Genomic DNA, 17956 nt, shown 5'->3' with positions numbered 1-17956 from the left:
AATAGAACATACTGAAAATTAGCCAATTATAGATAATACGGAATAAATGGATTCAGTTCTATCTATGTAGCAACCATGCTGGAGTGGCAGCCTATTCCCCGGAAGGCCCTGTGGGTAACAGAGATACCAAGACAGCATCCAATCTGAATTTCCAGTTGTTTAAAATAAAAGACAACAGAGGAAGGTAATGGTTGTACACCACGTATCTCATCCAGGCAACATCTGTGCCTGTGCCTGCCCTGATATGTTGCTGTTTTTCTTAAATTCATTCAGCTGAGATTTTTTTAATCTAACTCTAGAGATCCCTGGTTTTATCTCCTACAGGCACCACCACACAATGGTTTACAAACAGCCTTTCTGCTTGATTATAGGAACAGGAATAACAGGAAACTGACCAAACACAAAAGTATAACCCTTACCCTATCCAGACTTTGCTCTTCTGAGGTGCCTCCATCTTCCTGCTGTGAGCTCTGCCGCAGATAAGATTAGACCTGGTGCTCAAATCTCCCATTTTCCACTTTGCTCATTCTTTTTCCTTCCTAAAAAGGCAGCTTATCATCAGTTTTACAAAGGCTTTGCACTGGAGTGCAAGGTTGCTGTCTGTTAACAAGGAAGGGTAACCTTCTGGAGAGACTCGCCTTGCAGTCCCTGCCTTTTGAGTATCAAATCAACAATCCTGCACTCTTCTTCTGTCTTTTGACCACCTGCAAATCTCAAGCCAAAAGTGAAGGCAGCTGTAGCAATAGAACCTGCCAGAGGTCACAGCTTGAAGCTGGGATAATCCCCTCTGTAACTAAACACAAATCAGGTGAAATCAGAAGACCAAGAAACGAGTTCAAACACAGCAGTCACACTGATAACTTGGGGATGGAAGGTCTCAGAGGACAAACAGAGAAAGAAATGGGAAAACAGATGGTCTTGAGGTTGTGGCTGGGGCTGAGCATCAGTCCAGTGCTCATCTCTCCTGATCACTGCCAGGTTCAGGCATATCCACAGTGCTTTTGAAAGCACTCCAAGGTGGCCCTCCGGTGTTCCCATAAGCTTGCATCACAACTGCCAGCAGGAAGTGCATGCCCCTTCAGAAGCATGTGGGATTGCCCCAAGTGTGGCAATGCTAGCTGTGCCCAGTTAGCAAAGTGTATCTTGATTGGTGTAAATCCACATCCACATTGACACACTCCCAGCCTGTGCCCAACACACAGCTAAGAGGAACACAATATATAATCAGCAATGGAAAGAATAGGATCAACCAGAGCCTCTCCAAGCAAGCCTCAATGCCCCTGGAGCCATGGCACAAGGATCCCACCCACTCACTTTAGGGAATCGGATGGGACTGGGACAGCTGCTGAAGGTGCTCTCAGACTCTATAATTTGGAAACTGCTGGCTCAGAGCACAAAAATTAAAGTTCCAAAGTTTCCATTCTTCTCCATTCACACCCTTGTTTGTTTTGTAGCAAGACATAATCTGAGAAAGGTCTTTGCTTTTATATGAGACAGAGCTCAATAGCACAGGCATTCCTTACAAGCAAATGTTCCCTAGGGCCTTTGCATTAATTGTTGTCATTATGGGTTAATGTATTGGTACCTAAGCAGTTCAGCTGAGCTCAGGACACACAGTAAGGATTAGGTTTCTAATCCAAAGCCTTTTATTGCCGGATAGATGAAAAGGAAATGTGTGGGGAATGAACTGCCCAGGGTCACTTAAGAAGAGTTTGGTAGTAAACCAAACATATTTTACTTTCTTTACTCCTCGTTATCATCTGTGGGTTGTGGGTGCAATCTGGAAGACTCTTTTTTCACGTAGTTAGTTGTGACTGTTACAAAAACAACTGTTTAAATAGTGCAGAGAGTATTTCACATTTCAAGATGCTATAAAATGTGTTACATGTTATTCATTTACCTCTTGGCTTTACCAGACCGTGATTATCAGGGACAGAGCAATATGTCAGAAAAACCAAATGAGGTGGAAAACAAAACAAATAGATAGCCTGCTGGATTCTACTTTGACATCATGACCAGGAGCTCCTGGTCCCAGTTATGGCTCCAAGATGGGTGATGTTGGTATAGATAGGCTTTCCTGTGCCCATAAATTACTGACTGTCACATCCGGGCTTTCTGCAATGGGGGCAGATTTTGATTTCCCAAGATAAGGATGGGAAAAGGTTTTCCTTCCCAAAGATATCTCTTGACAGCTCTTGAATCTCCACATCTCTGTGGTTTCCTCGTGAGACGTAATTACTGACCTGCACTGCACAATGCATTCACAAAGGCTGTGCAAAGATAAGAGCTGTCCAGACTGACTGCCAAAGTGCACCATACCATGCCATGCATGCTCAAGCTATATCTCACACTGAGCACTAGGGCATTAGAGAATCAAGTACAACCACAGAGACACCTGAGTAACCTGAACTTGTACTTTGGGGAAGAAATAAGCCAGGCAGGGCTGTTGAACCCAGTATAGCCAACTGTCCCATTGTGATAATCCCACACAGCAGTGGGACAGCTGGGTGCCAACTGCTGTTGGTGTGCCCTTCCCTGCACTTCCATTGTCACACCATGCCATGTCGCACAGCCCCTGTGGTTCCTGTTGTTCTGCCCATGACAATTTTGAGCAGTAGCTCATGAGCTTGGGAAATGTGACCATTCCTGACATTCCTGATTCTTCCTAGCTGTGTTCAGAGCAGACTCAGTGTATGAGTCTAGTCTGTATGAGTCTAGTGTGTTCAGAGCGTAACTCAGTGTATGATACAGGATGTGTGAAGGATCTGGTCTCACGGTTCCATGTCATTATGCTCACTGTGCAATGGTCCTGGCTCTGGTTTACCCCAAGAACCCCTGGTTCTAGTTCATAATGGTCCTGGTTGGCCCCAGGCAGTCAGTGCCCTATGCCTGTGATGGTACGAACTTTACTTACAGATCTGTGAGTCTGGAGACCTCAGCATCTTCTTTGATTCCTGCCATATGGTTTTGCAGTCCTCCTGGAGCTTATAAAACCGCTCCTTCCTCCAAGAGCTTGACTTCACTTTTAGCAGCTGGCTGCCTTTCAAGAGGAACTTCAGGTCCTTGTCATCTTTCAAGCCTAGGGAGAAACAGTAGTGGTAATGCCACAATAGTAAGCAAAAGAAACAGTCATAGAGACAGAATTATTTGAGTGGGAAGGGACCTTTAAAGGCCAGCTAGTCCAACTCCTGTGCAATGAACAGGGACGCCTACAGCTTGATCAGGGTGCTCAGAGCCTGGTCCACCCTCTGTACATACAATAATAATGTAAATAGGCTTTTCACTGCCACGGAACAATAGTGAGAGACAAAAACAAACCACCTGCAGTGCAGCCAGCTCTAGGGAGAACAGCAGGGTAGAGGGACCCAGAAATCTGCCATGTCACATTCTACGTTCATAAAAGAGACTGTAGCCTTGTAGACTTCTCAGATTGAGTCCGAAGACTTAAGTATAACTAGAATCACAGAATCATAGAATCATAGAATGGCCTGGGTTGAAAAGGACCACAGTGATCATCCAGTTTCAACCCCCTCTGTGTGCAGGTTGCCAACCAGCAGACCAGGCTGCCCAGAGCCACATCTAGCCTGGCCTTGAATGCCTGCAGGGATGGGGCATCCACAGCCTCTTTGGGCAACCTGTTCTCAGGCGGTTCACAAGCATAAAATATCTTCTTCCCAGCAGATACAATTAGCATGCAAAAGCAATAAAAAGAACAATACAGCAGTAAAAGCAGAGGAAGGAAAGTTGTGTAACTTGTAACTGGAGTACTGTTGTGACCTTTGAAGAGATTTCAGCTTTATTCTGAACAAATTTCCTTCACAGAAACAGGATACACACAATGTCTCCCTTCCCTCTCTGAAAGGCAGTCCCCTTCTGGTCCCAGTAACTTTGGAGATTAACTCTGGGCTATGGCTAGATCTTAGACTAGATTCAGGAAGGCAATTTGATATCTAGAGGAGAAGCAGTCATCTACTGAGACTTTGAAAACACACATTTTCCATTCTGCCTGGTTTTGAAGGTCTCAGCAATAGCTGACTTCCACATACCGACATACCTTGCAGATTCTGTGCCTCAAACAAGCCATTAATTAGAGATCAAGAGTGGGTGAAGTGACAGAGGTGGGCAAGAGAATGAAGCATGAGGAACACACCCTGGGCTTTCTGTAATAGGCACCTTGCCTATTAAACCTCTGTCATTGCATCAAAGGCTTTTACTCTGTAGTACTGAGCAAGCACATCCCAACTCAGCGTGACTTTTGCCAACCTTATCATGACAATGCAGATGAGACTCTCATTAATAACTATTTGGCCACTTGCAGCCACCCAACACTCCCATCACAGGAAATTTCCCAATGCTCTCAGGATAGAAATCCAAGTAAACTGATTTATGCAATAACGTTTACATTGCAGTGTGGCATTTTTCCATATCACTGTCTTTGCCCCTCTCTGGAAGACATTACTACCCTGAATAGCTGCTATTTGAACAAGGCAAACAAATAAACTACCAAGCATTACTTGAACTACCAAGCCTAGAAGGAGACCCAAGTTGCCTAACCCCAAGTTCCTGATAATTCATACACGAAAGCTAAGTGCCTGGGGCTGCAGAGCACCAAGGTGGATCATAATGGTTGTAGCAAAAAGCAGTGTTGTGTGTTTTTAGTTAGAACAGCTTGGCCTAAAGAGCGTATTTCAGGCTGGGAAAGAGCCTGACAACTCTGACAGCGATAAATATAAGGGTGTCCAGTGCTCAGCACAGCTTTGAGCAGCTCAGGCCACTTCAATTGGGTTTGCCAACACCAAGGAGCAGGTCTGGGGCTGAGCCCAGCCGAGCCATCCAGAATTGAAAGCACTATTGTGGAAGTTGGAGATCCTTGAAAGGTTGCTGTGGCCTCTTTGCCTCCTCTACATTCAATTAGCTGTCTCAGTAATTAAGTGCCTGCTTAATTAATCCCCTCTTGGGTTTCCTGAGGTTTAGACATACCCATGGGTCTACAAGAGGCCGGACTGCCAAGAAGAAGGACACCACAAAGGCCTCACAAAGCCTTGGTATCCTGAGCAGCAATGTTCAGGCTTCCTCTCTGAGATGGAGGAGATGTCACAGATTCGAACAGATTGCTCAGAGAGATGTTGGATTTCCTATCCCTGGAGACATTTAAGGTCAGGCTGGACCAGGCTTTGAGCATCTGATGGAGCTGTACCTGATTCCGTTCCTCGCATGAGAGTTGAACTAGATGTCCTTTAAAGGTCCCACCTCAAATGATTCTAGGATAGGCTTTGCTAACATTGTCATGGTAGCCCTCACGGTTCCTGGAGAGGGAACAAAGTTCCTCCTATGTATTCACCTACAAAATTTCTGTTCTGGCTCCCAGACTCACTCTGTCCTCCCTCAGACCCCAACCATGCAAGGCATCCTTGTGGGACCATGAGGAGGACATGCCATCCTAGGGTAAGCATGAACAGGAAAGCAGGAAAACCACCAATTCCTTTGGGTGCTTAAGTGCATAAGCATGTTACGAGAAATCCATTTTAACTGTGACATGTTTTGTTACGCAGAAACTGCATGCAGTATGTATCACATGTCATACTACCTTGGCAAACAGCTTCATCGGTCTCATACAAGGAAATCTGCATGGCCACTAGCAGAAAACAAGGGCAGGTTTGTCTCCTTCAGGCTAGATTCACACAGGTAAGGTACAAGATGGAGTGCAAGTGAGAAGGAAGTAAGAGAAGCCAGGGAGGGGATGGAGAAAAGGTGGCTCTGTGACAGAATCACAAAGTCGTAGGGGTTGGAAGGTACCTCTAGAAAACCCCCTGTCCAACTCCTTGCTAAAGCAGTTCCCTGCAGTACAACACACGGGAAGGTGTCCAGGTGGGTCTTGAATATCTCCAGAGAAGGAGACTATCACCTTTCTGGGAAGGTGGTTCCAGAGCTCTGTCACCCTCAAAGTAAGGAAGTTCTTGGGGTTGGCCAGGGAAGGACAAGAGGGTAAGATGAATGCCTAAGAGCACAACAGTTCCTTTAATGTCGGGGGCTGGAAGTCTTCCAGGGCCCTTCAGATATAAAGCAGTCACCCTGGGTTGACCTCTGCCAACGCTGACCCAAAGGTTGGATTGAACCACCCAGTGGTGTGCCCAGGGGAAGGAGGGCCAAGCAACCCAAGTCAACTGGGTGAGAACACATTGCTTCAGGATGGCTCTGTATTTGTCAAACAGTATCTCAGACAGCCAAACTGTCCTGGAAAGTGGGCCAGGGGAGGGCCTCGTCTCCTATACCTGGTCCTAAGCACTGTCACAGATTCTTTAAATGGCCTTGGTCAAGACACTGAGCTTCTTCATTTCTATCCACAAGGCAGATAACAATGTTTTGCTAGGTCAGAGGAGGAGTACAGCATCCTCTGATCTCCTGATACAGGACCACAAATGCACCCTGAAGTGTCAATGGGACATTACTCTCTGTTGTTCATTTGAATTGCTTTCCAGAAAAGATTTAAAAAAAAACCCATATTTTCCCAGCAGAGCTTTCCTTCATAACAGGTTTTATGCCCAAACAATCCCTGGGGATTTCTGCCAAATATCCCCAGGGAGCTGATGAGGTTTGCTCTGCTGAACTCTGTCTCGCAGCAATGGAAACTGCTGTATGAAAGGAACCAGAGTTGTCATATACACATGTCATTTAAAGCTTCCAAAAACACTGTGCAGCGGGACAGGGATATTGGTTTGCAATTATATAACAATGTAGGGCAGGAGAAAAACAATTGCCACACTGAAATCAATGTCCAAATCATGCCTGAAATATGTGGCAGGGCTGTATCTTGCTCAGAACCTGCAAAATACCAAATACACACTTGTCACAGAAAATTGCAGTATGTGTTTCAAGGGTCAGGCCCCAGTCCTCAAACAACATCAATCACATATTTTCTAAACAGAATATACTCAGTGTAGGGTACAGTTTAGAGGGAAAATTGCATCTGACAAAGGTAGGAAAGCCTTAGGCATGCTCAGCACTGCAGCAAGCATGAAGCTTATGTCCTGCACTGTGAAGCTGTAGACACCAAGAGATCAAAAACATTAAGGTTGGCATAATGCATCTAAGGTATACAGCAAGTGGAGAATACAACAACACAGCAGCTGTCACAGCAGCAGCCTGACTCCAGCATCACTAAGGAGATGGTTAGGATGCTGTTTACAGGTGACAGCAACAATCTGTAGTGCTGCGTTGCTCACTCTCAAACCTGCTGATCCGATAACATTAATTACGACTGCAATAAAGCAAGTTTCCTCCTCCTGCTTCTCTCTCCCATCTGCTTGATTAGATTCCAACAATTCCAGTGGGAAAATGGCTGTTTTCCATTTCCACCTGCTCTCTGCAGCCACGTAAATCAAGAACTTGTATCAACATGGGCTGCCCCTCCAGAAAGCAGGAACCAGCCATGAGTTCATAGCCACAGGAGTTATGAAACTCCCTGGATTTCCTGTCTCTTTTCATCTGGTGAATGCAAACCTCTGAGTGGCTCCACACCACCCAGAAGCCCTAAAATCAGGCAGGAAAGGGGCTACCACCATCCTCACACCAGCGACAACTCAAAGCCCAGCAAGAAAGGTTCAAACCCACCCTTTGCCAGAGAGATCCCGCTTTCTTTGATGCCTCATACAAAGCGGTTTGTACATCTGGAAGGCGGTTACAGGCAAAAGAAAGGGGAAAAAAAAAAAACCCTCAAGAGTATAAAAATAACCTTGGAATTGCCTTTAGGGTGGAGCGCTGCTTCTGCGCAGGGAAAAGAGGCAGAAACGAAGAGGCTGCCAGCATGTGGAAGTGCTGAGGGTCTGGCCAACGTGTCCCTTACCCAGCCTGATGCCATTCAACGCGGCCACTCTACGGCTCTGCTCCCGCAGGATGTTCTCCTGGGACACGCTGCGCTTGGGCTGCCTCCGGATGCACTGCATGGTCCAGCGTACGGCTCGGAAAGAGGATCCGAGCGCTGGGAAGGACGAGGGGCCCCGTTGGCCCCGAAGGGATCCCTGCTCATCCAGGAGCCCCAGGCGTGCGCGTCGTCAAACAGGGCTCCAAGAAGGGAGAGGAGGCAGCGGGAGGCAGAGAAGGGCAGAGTCCGGCTGGGAGGAGGGACTGTGGGAAGTCTCCTCCCGCTTGCTCATCGGCCGCGTGTGTTGGATGCAAAATTGCACCCATGCGTCTGCCGGCAGCTGCTTGAGTAGAAGGAGCAAGTTTTCCTGCATTCGTCCACCACTGGGATTTTGTGCATCGTTTGTAGGGGTCCCAGATATTGCTTGGGGCTCCAAATCAGTGCAAAAGTCCCCTCGGCTCAGCATGCCCACCAGTGCCTGGCTCCACCCTTTCTCTCTGTGCAGAGCTCTCTGTGCAGTTCCCACTGACATATAGGGAAGAGGAAGCTGCAAACACCTTTTAGCCAAGGCAGACGTAGCCCAAAAGCTGCTTGGAGACTGCTGTAATGCTCTTCCTTTTCCACTTAGAAGAGAATTTTCCTAAGGCTCTGGAGAATTTCCTCTCTGCCACCGTTTACCTGCATGACTTGAGTGAGTCACTTACCCTGCTTTTCAGCATAGCTGTGGTTTTATTCTTGTAATTCCTATTTACAGGTACAGGGATGAGCCCCCAGCAGTGCTTTAACAAGTCACTGATTACACAGATTCAGAGAATAATTCAGGCTGGAATGGACCTCTTTCAGGTCTCCAGTTCAACCACCCACTCAAAGCAGAGTCACCACCAAATACTGATCAGGCTGCTCACACCTTGTCCAGGTGAGTTTTGGGTTTCTCTTAGGATGGAAGCTCCACAGCCAAACTAAACCCCTGCACAAGAGCTTGGATCTTCTCATAGTGAATAATTTTTTCCTTATGACCAGTTTAACTTCCTTTACTGGCTCTCATGACCATTGTCCATTGCCCAGCAACGGCTGGGGCTAAAATCCACCTCCTCCCTAACCATGACTCCTTCTGCAGTGAAATGCAGAGCTGTACTTACTAAGCTCTCCCATCCTGAATGCATTTACAGACCTTGTCAGGTTTTTTTTTTTTTTTTGTCATTGCCTTTGCAGTGCTGCTGCCCTGATGATAACGCAGGGAAACAGAGCCAAGCTGCAGTGGTTGTTCCCTATTGCAGAACCAGCATCTGCCCAAGAAACTTAACAGCAAACCACATCATTGTCTCTGCTGGAGATCCAAGTTCCTCAATGCAGTTTGTATTAGGTTTTAGAAGCAGATTCTCATTTCAGGTGTCTGGCACCCCAGTCACCCTCCTTTCCATGCATTTTGAGGCAAGCCCTATGAATACTCAGACCAGCATGGATGATGTGACCAACACAATGGCATCAACAGACTCAGTTGCTGAGTTCTGTAAAACTCATTGGGAACAAGGCAGAGATACTGCATGGCCTTGAGGAATAGTACCAGTAACAGCCTATTTACACATTGCAACTACCAGCCAGAGAAGGCAAAGGAGAATAAAGGTGTTTCATGGATGGGACAATGCTGAACACATTAGCTAGGCTGGCAGGTGTCTGAGGAAACACCATCAGCCTCCTGTGAGCCTTCTCCACACACAGGGGCTGGATGTTGAAGCTGCAATCAGCAGCTCTCCCCTGGGAGCTGGGGGCTTTGCCCTCGGCGGGGAGGTGAGCACCATGATGTAATGGCTAGAAGATATTTATTAGCTAGCAGTCCCTGAGCACTTCCCATATTTCACATTGTACTGGGGAAGACTGATCTAATTATGGAGTCATCTCCTGTACTTGCCTTGGCAAAACTGTTTGCTTCTGACTGCTCTCCAGTCCGGCACCAGCCGGTGTCCCATAGGGGCCAATCTGGGAGCCCACTGAGCCCCTCCACTTCATCTTCTCATTAATTCTTAATAAATGACGCCAGCAACAGCATCACTCAGAGCCTCCCAGACTGTGAACATTTTATTACATTCATCCCTGCAGTGTGCACATGGGCAAGCAGAGGATCAGCACTCGCTGAGTTTAGCACCTTCCACAGAACAGCATGTCTGAGTTCTGCTGGTGCAAGGACTTTAAAATAAAATTGACAACATTGGGCCAGAAGTGCCACTGGGAAACAACAGACCTGGATGTACTGTGGTCCTGAGATCATCTAAAGACATTGCCATATCTCACAGGCAAGCTGCAAAGGATGAGTGGCACTGTAGGATAAAGAGCACTGCTTATGGATGTTGCACAGAGCTGTGTCACATTCTAGCACCGAAGGAAATGATCCTGAGAATGGTTTCAGGATAAATTCTCTGACCCTTATTCATTGCAGGTAACACCTGACTGAGTACGAAGCTTGTGAACACTCAGCCTGCAATTTTACCCGTATGACCAATCCCACTGAAATCAATGGCATTTGTCACATGAGTGAAGTTATTCATGTCCCTGTACCCAGGATTGAGGCTTTGCTAATCATCCTATCGATTCCAGCTGTATTGCTCACAGAGCAAATGGAAATTGACGTGAATGAGGATGTCAAAACACGGTCCCAAAGACAGCAAAATGCTTCAATATTCAGGAAAAAGACACTTGTGATAGAAAGGCTGGACAGTCTGGTAGGAAACAGGCTACATGTGAGAACTGTTAATTCTGAGGCTGCTCTTCAGGCAGTTTTCCAAAATGAATTAATCTTCATCACATCCCTACACAAAGTTGTTAAGGAAGCTCCATTTCCACTTCACCAAGGAAAAAACAGGTGGTTTGGGGGATGGAGCTCATCACCAATCACTGCTATCCTTGGGCAACATCAGAAGTGGCACAGCCCTAACACTGATGTCTCTTTATACCACACTGACACAAATGACATGACAGAAGTCAGTTGCTGATGTGCCCAGACTTGTGATAATTTGGGACTGGAATGAACATATCCATGCTGGTGATGACCTCACGCTTCCCCATTACATCATGCACATGATGTAAGTTATGCTGCTATGACTAGTAATGCCACACATTCACATCTCATTTCATGAGCAAATTTTCCCACTAATGAGGTCAAAGGTTGGGTCTTGCTCTGTATATGTTACCAAGAAGAAATGAGGTCTATTTTACATGATGCTAACTGTCATTTCAGCTTTCCTCCCAGGCTTACCCACAGAATGAATGCAATTCATCAGAATTACATTTCAGAGAATAATAGTGCAATCAAAGTATCACTGTTTACTAATGAACTGCATTGCCTCTCCTTGCACATTCCTAGCCCTCACCAAGAGGGAGACCATCCCAAGTGGACTCAGAATCAATGAGAGTGTGGAAAAGTCATGTTTTTGTTGGTCTGCAGTTACACGTCAACCTGCCATTGTTTGTTAGCTTGATGGAGCCCTCAGAAGCTGAAGTTCCTGGTGGATAAAGGCTGAGGATTGCACCAGCCAATTGCTCCTCTACACCAACTGTCCCCTTTTCACTCCCTCAGGAGAAGTGGGGGTCAGGAAGTGATTACTGGGACCAGAAGCATCGGTGCATGGCCAAACTGCTGCTCGGTGACAGTGGCTACATCTTCTGTGCATGTGGTATGTACCAAGTTCCACCTTGTGGTCACACTGAGAATAGGCTTCTTCAGGAAGCTGGCAGCAGCATCACTGAACCACTTTCTCTTCCTTACACTGGCTTTTCTTTCCCACTTTGCTTCTCTTCCAAGGGTCCTTGAGAGGTCCTGCTATGCAGAAGCCAGGTGATCCTAAAGCTTCATATAGGAATTGTTCCTAAGCATCATACTGCATCTGTCCTTCATATTGCTGCCTAAAATCTTCTTCCACTGGCATCAAGAATCCATACGACATGCAGGTTTCTGGTGCACTGGGATCACTGCTGACACCCTGCCCAATATTTCTCAGACTCATTTCTCCCTGTATCCTTTGAGAGGACGACTTCCCCTTTTCCAGCTCTCCTCCACTCAGTCCTCACAGCCAAGCCACCTCTTCTTCATAGCTTCCTGCCAGTCTGGGTCATTCAAAGACAGCCTGGATCCATGCGCAGTACTGTCTGTGACCCATCAAAAGCTGCTGCTTTCTTCTTGTACTTTCAATGTAATCCAAATAAAACTCCTTACTAAAGTTCTTTGCATTCAGGAACTCAAAACCAGACTAAAAATTTCATAGAATCATAGAATCATTAAGGTTGGAAAAGACTTCTAAGATCATCTAGACCAACTGCCAACCCACCCACCATGCCCACTACTATGACAATCCGTGCCACATCTCCACGGCTCTTGAACACCTCCAGGGATGGTGACCCCACCACCTCCCCAGGCAGCCTGTTCTGTGCCTCACCACTCTTTCTCAGAAGTTTTTCTCAATATCATAAAATCATAGAATGGCTTGCATTGGGAGGGATCTCAAAGATCATCTAGTTCCAACCCCTCTCCCATGGGGCAAGGTTGCCAGCCACTAGATCAGATTGCCCATCAAGCCTGGCCTTGAACACCTCCAGAGATTGGGGCATCCACAGCTTCTCTGAGCAACCTATTCCAGTACCTCACCATCCTCCAAGTGAAGAATTTCTTCCTAACATCTAACCTAAACCTTCCCTCTTTCAGTTTAACTCCATTCCCCCTTGTCCTCTCACTATCTAAGTAATAATTTGGTCTCCCTTCTGCTTGTAAGCTCCTTTCAAATACTGGAAGGTTGCAATGTCTTCCCTGCCTTCCCTTCTCCAAGCTAAACAATCCCAACTCCCTCAACCTTTCATCATAAGAGAGGTGCTCCAGCCCTCTGATCATCAACCTGAACCTCTCCTGGGGAAGTTTAAAGTCATTACCTCTTGTCCAGTGATGAAAGGCTTGGTCCTATGATCAGAGTTTGGTTTGGTCCTTCCACAATGACACACAAGCAGATTTGGCTGTAGAGAGGCACTAAAACCATCACTGGCTTGAAGTAAATTACAGCTTTTCCAGTAGCTGGTGTGAAGACATTGGGAGGAAAGTAATTTAAGAGAAGAATGACAATTTGATCGATAGGACCAGCAGCAACAGCTTACTTGCATAATTCCTAAGCCATGTTTCTGATGAAGATGTTCTCTTCATAAAAACCAAAGTCAATTGTAGGTGCATCCCAGCTTCATTTTTAAAGGACACTTAACAGCTTTTCTCAACAGTTTCTTCAGAAGCTGAAATACCCGCCCCAGTCAAAATACAGGTCACTCAGATCATTCCACAGCAGGGCAAAATTTGTGCAATAATTGCATTGCAGCACCGAGTTATGCAAAACTAAGGGGAAAAAAACAACTTTTTTTTTCCCCCTACGTGGTTTGTCTGGAATTTCAGGACTCTGTAACTTTAGTCAGAAATAGGCAACAAAACTTTCTGTGTTTTTGTCAGCAGGAGGCTTAAGAAGGCACCCAAGTGAGGGGCAGCCCAAGGTGCGCAGATTTCTCCAGACATACTGTCCAAATTGACTCCCTAAGGTCTGGAATTATCTCAGTTTAGATGAGACTGTGCCAACATTTTCTCTACCTGCATAAGGAAAAAGAGAAACCTTCATGCTTGACCCAAGGTCTGCAGCCTTCCATTCTGGTAGGCTTAATTAAGAACTGAGACCCTCAACCCATGGTAAGGACTTGGGGGGTGCATGGCCTGGAGGTCTGTCTGACTGCATTGAAGTATTTACGGCGCACTGAGCTGGCGGACAGGAGACTCATCTGCCTACACCCTATAAGCCTGAATTTTCCTGCAGGTACCTGCATTTAGCAAGCTAAATCTCACCCTGGATGCTCAGTTCATCAAGTACTGATCTGTAGCTTTCCCTTTAAATACGTGTTTATATATTTTGATCTCCCTTGTGAGGGAAACTATATTTTGCTCCCAAACCATCAACACCTTTGGCTCCCAGAGCTGCCTATCCAGTTGGCCCAGTTTCCTGACCTTGCACAAGCGCTTCCCCACACCTCTCTCTTGCTTTTCCCTTCCTTTCATCTCTACTACCTGCAGCATTGTTCCAAATAACCACATTTCCTTCTTCCTCCTCTTTTCACTTCCTCTTTAAAATCTCTACTCATCCTCTTTTGGATCTGATGTTGGGGCTGCACACAATGGTCTCAGAACTGACTGTGGGCTATCACAGAATAATTAAGGTTGGAAAAGACCTCCACGATCCCCAAATCCAACCCCAGTCCACCCCCACCATGCCCACTGACCATGTCCCTCAGTGCCACATCTCCACGGTTCTGCAACACCTCCAGGCACGCTGTCCCACCTCCCTGGGCAGCCTGTGCCAGTGCCCTTCTCTTTCTGAGAAAAAATTGTTCCTAATATCCAACTTGAACATCTCCTGGTACAATTTAAGGCCTCTCATCCTATCACTGCTACCTGGGAGAAGAGGGCTATCCCCAAAGGAGTAGTTTTACTAAAAAAAAAACAAAAAAACAAAAAAAAACAAAAAACATTACTCAGACTGGAAATTTAGTAGCTTTCGTGTGAGAATAATGATAACTTCTTAAGACAACTTTTACTCATTCAGGAAAAAGAAAAGTTGCACGTTCAATGCACTGAGTAGCACCAGCATGATGAACTCTCCTGCACTGCTAGCAAAGTTACAGCTTAACAAGCTCCCAAATAATGCACCTGGTGTAACTCACACCAAACCAGGTGTGCTGGGCACATTTTGTTTGTAGGAAAGCAGATCAAAGCCACCACCTGCTTCAGAGCAGATCCCAGCTGATCCCTGGCTGCACCACCTCCACCCACAGAGGCTGAAGCCCTGGAGGAGGCCGCTCAGCACTCCCAGCTAAAGAAGGGCAGGTGGAGATGATTCATTTGGCAATTTACATCCAGCAGTTAGTCCAGCTGACAGAAGAAACAAGGAAATGGCCTGTTTTGTAGGATTTTACAAACCCTGCCCTGCTGACTCCCACCCTGGGTTGTGGCAGAAGGCATCCCTGCGACGGGGCTCTGGCATTCTGGGCACAATGTGCACAGTGTCTTGTATGAAGAGGTCAGTGTATAAGAATAAGACATAGCACAAATTAGCTATTCTACGATTCTGTGTGAGCACAAGGACTCCCAGTTCAGAAACATGCCAGGTTCATGAGGCAAAACAAAAGTTATTAATAGCCTATGGAGCCCAGCAGAGACTCACTGCGTAACAAATGTAGATGAGCCTTTAGAAAAGAAGCAACAAGTAGCCCATACAGTTGAATTAAACCCATAATAAGAGGCAAAATAAGAGGCACAATCCACAAAATCACAGTGGCTTTATGCTGGGAGTACAAACAAGGGGAGCATGCTCAGTTCCTGCTCCAGGACTCAGATCTCCATCCAAACACAGCACAAACAGCACTCCACAAACTTTTCAGAGCCCTCATTGACAGTAATGTCCACTTTCACTATGGAAAAAAATCTCAGCTCTGACTGCCAGATATTGTACTGAGACAGAGCCATGTGTCCATGGTTAATTCTGATACAGCAAACAGTCATCACTGTATCTCTGCTGGACAGAAAGAAGTGGAGTTTCAGCAGAGGGCCATAGATAAACATATGCATAACTCACAGCATCTGAAACATTTCTAGCACCACTGAACAGCACAGATCTGATCCTGCTAGCACACCAACCTGTGAGCAACTTTTCTTGTTTAAGCAGTCTGGCATGCAGAGTGACTTTGGCACTTGTGCACATACGTGTCAAGGAATTTCAGTAAATACATTTCTGAAAGCTTGGCTTATTCACCACTTGTGTACTTTTCTGCCCAGGACAAGAAAACAGATGAACAGACACTGAATTCTTCTTGGTCCCTAACCCCAGAAAGCAAGTCATATTCACTGAAAAATGACCCACACACCAGAATAAGAAAGCTTTTAATAGTTCCAGATGTGTTCCTTAACTTTCTTTCCCCAGCTGTTCTATAATGAATGAGATACTTACAAAAAGTTCAACATTAACCTCTGTTTCACCTTCCTGTCTGATCTCTGGGATAATCAGAGAGAAGGTTTCTCTGAGGAGTTTTCTCTTATTTTACCTTATGGTGGTCAATCACTGATTGCTCTATTAATCTATTTTCATTTATAGCTGCAGTCAGCAGAAAGAAAGCATCCATCTCATGAACTAAAAATAAGTACTGTAGATTTTTCCCATTTCAAGCTGCAGCTAGCACAGTCCTGAGCTGTCGCTGCTCATTGGAATGAGTGAAGCACAAGAAAGATGTAACAAATCAATGTACTAAATTCAGCCCAGGGAATAAGAGATGTTTCATTACTCTATCTGTCAGACAAGCTTCCTAGTTTTGGCACTGAGACTTTTCAAACCTCACTTGCTGTCAGTGCAGAGAGGATTTCTTCTTTTTGTAGAAACATATTTCACTGAGCATTTAGAGAGCCTTGGGGGCAGGCTCAGAGCAAGGAGATTTATCCCAGCTCTGCTGCCTACCCCAGAGCCTAGAGACTTGATCCAGAGAGCATCCATCCCACTTTCTATTTCACAAAAAAAGGAGGAGGAGATTTGGAACAACTTTTTTGGACTCACACACACTTACCAGCCAAGACTTATCCTATCAGCACAGCTAGCTGTATTAACAGAGAAAAATCTGTTGTCTCCTGTAACACAACTAAACACTGCGTGACTTGCAAACGACAGAGTTGCAGAAGCAAAACGAGGAAGGAGGAGAGAGGAGGAGACAAGAAAGCTCTTGGAGGGCTGAAATGCAAGGACACGTCTACTGACTTACTGTTGCAACCGAGGAAGCTGCCATTCGACTCCATGGCCGCCAAAGAAGGCGACGTGCAGCGGCAGAAAGGGCTCCGGGAAGCAGCTGTGCCCAGATGTTAGCTTGCTGCGGGTGGAAGCCAGACCCAGCAGGCTCCCTCTGCTCCCCACTCCAGCGATCCCCAACGTCAGTTCCCTTTCCCTTGGTTGCGAAGATGTCTTCGCTATGACTCCTCATTTATTTCTCTGCCGCATCCACGCACCCAGTGCATTGACTGAAGCCAAACGCTGAGCCCCAGCGCCGTGCTCGCCCTGGCTCCTCCCCATTAAATCTGGTCGTCATCGCTGCCCAGCCTCCTGCTCCTGCAGCTCTAAGCGGTGCCTCTGTTCTGCTGCTGTCTCCAACACGCTCTGCTCCTTTCCTTTATGCCTTCCAGAAGACTCCGAGCGCCCAAAAAGACCCCGCAGTCTGTAAGTCCAAGGGAAGAGCCCAGAGCTGGAAGCAGTGCCTGGGGTTGAAAGGGTTTGTGTGCACTGCTGGGGACTTGTTTCACGACACGACAAACACAGCAGCCAAACAGCAGGTCAGAAATCACCAGCACAGAGCTGTAACCACAAACACTCGCAGAGCGGGAGCTTAAAGCAGAAGAAAATTTGCAGCCTTCTCATTTGATACCAGGGAGCAGAAGCAGAAAAATCTCCTCGCTGCCTTCAGGCTTTTACACAGCTGTTTTCCTCTGCCCTTTCCCCCTCTCTTCGTTTAGATGTAATAAAAGGGTGAAAGGATAATGCAGGGAAAAGCAGGAAGGAGAAAGAAATGGAATCCACAGCAGGGAAAGTAAAGCTTCTACTTGAATGGTAAAGGGAGGTTTTCAATCGTTGTTTTGTTACTGTTTATTTTTGTTTCTGGTTGTTTAGGTGATCTCTATGCAATTGATGCAGCTGTCAGAAGCTTCTAACCCCTTGTTTCTCAGCAGCTGTGAGCCTGGCAGCTCCACTGACAGAAGGAAAAAGCCCCTCTTTGAGTGAGACAGATCTGGGATGCACATGGTGATAAATCCTTTGGGACTAGTTGTCTCTCCTTGCCAGGAGTCAGGCTGCTGCATCAGGAGTCCAGTTTTACAACACACGGGCTGCTCTAATAGAGCAGAACTCCTCTGTGCTGGCACAAATTGCAAGAGCAGATAAGTGGAGAACATACAGAGCTGACATTTTGCTTTGTGCCCTTCAAAAGTTCTCCCCTCGACCCTACAGCCGCCACCATCCCTTTAGACACTTTCAGAAGGACCCAGGAAGGAATACCCCC

General features: G+C 46.4%; 1 protein-coding gene across 2 annotated transcripts in view; it reads right to left on the bottom strand.

Moving 5' to 3' along the window:
• The window catches only part of PLCD1 (phospholipase C delta 1), a 49672-nt gene extending 32493 nt beyond the window's left edge, over nt 1-17179 (bottom strand). Inside the window, exons 1-2 of one of the 2 annotated variants that reach the window (XM_042816746.1) lie at nt 16673-17179; nt 2915-3079 (exon numbers count right to left, since the gene is read on the bottom strand). In XM_042816746.1, the coding sequence (XP_042672680.1) occupies nt 2915-3079; nt 16673-16706 (199 nt within the window). In that variant the 5' untranslated portion in view covers nt 16707-17179. Of the gene's footprint in view, nt 1-2914; nt 3080-7843; nt 8074-16672 lie in introns of those variants that run through there. The other variant, XM_042816745.1, reaches the window with a different exon arrangement.
• Nucleotides 17180-17956: the final 777 nt, after the last annotated feature.

This window comes from Centrocercus urophasianus, unplaced genomic scaffold (assembly GCF_019232065.1).
Source record: "Centrocercus urophasianus isolate 14NV4802_14NV808 unplaced genomic scaffold, USGS_Curo_1.0 seq_16, whole genome shotgun sequence".
NCBI lineage: Eukaryota > Metazoa > Chordata > Aves > Galliformes > Phasianidae > Centrocercus > Centrocercus urophasianus.
The sequence above is the reverse complement of the archived record's forward strand: the minus strand, read 5'-3'. Positions and strand labels throughout refer to the sequence as shown.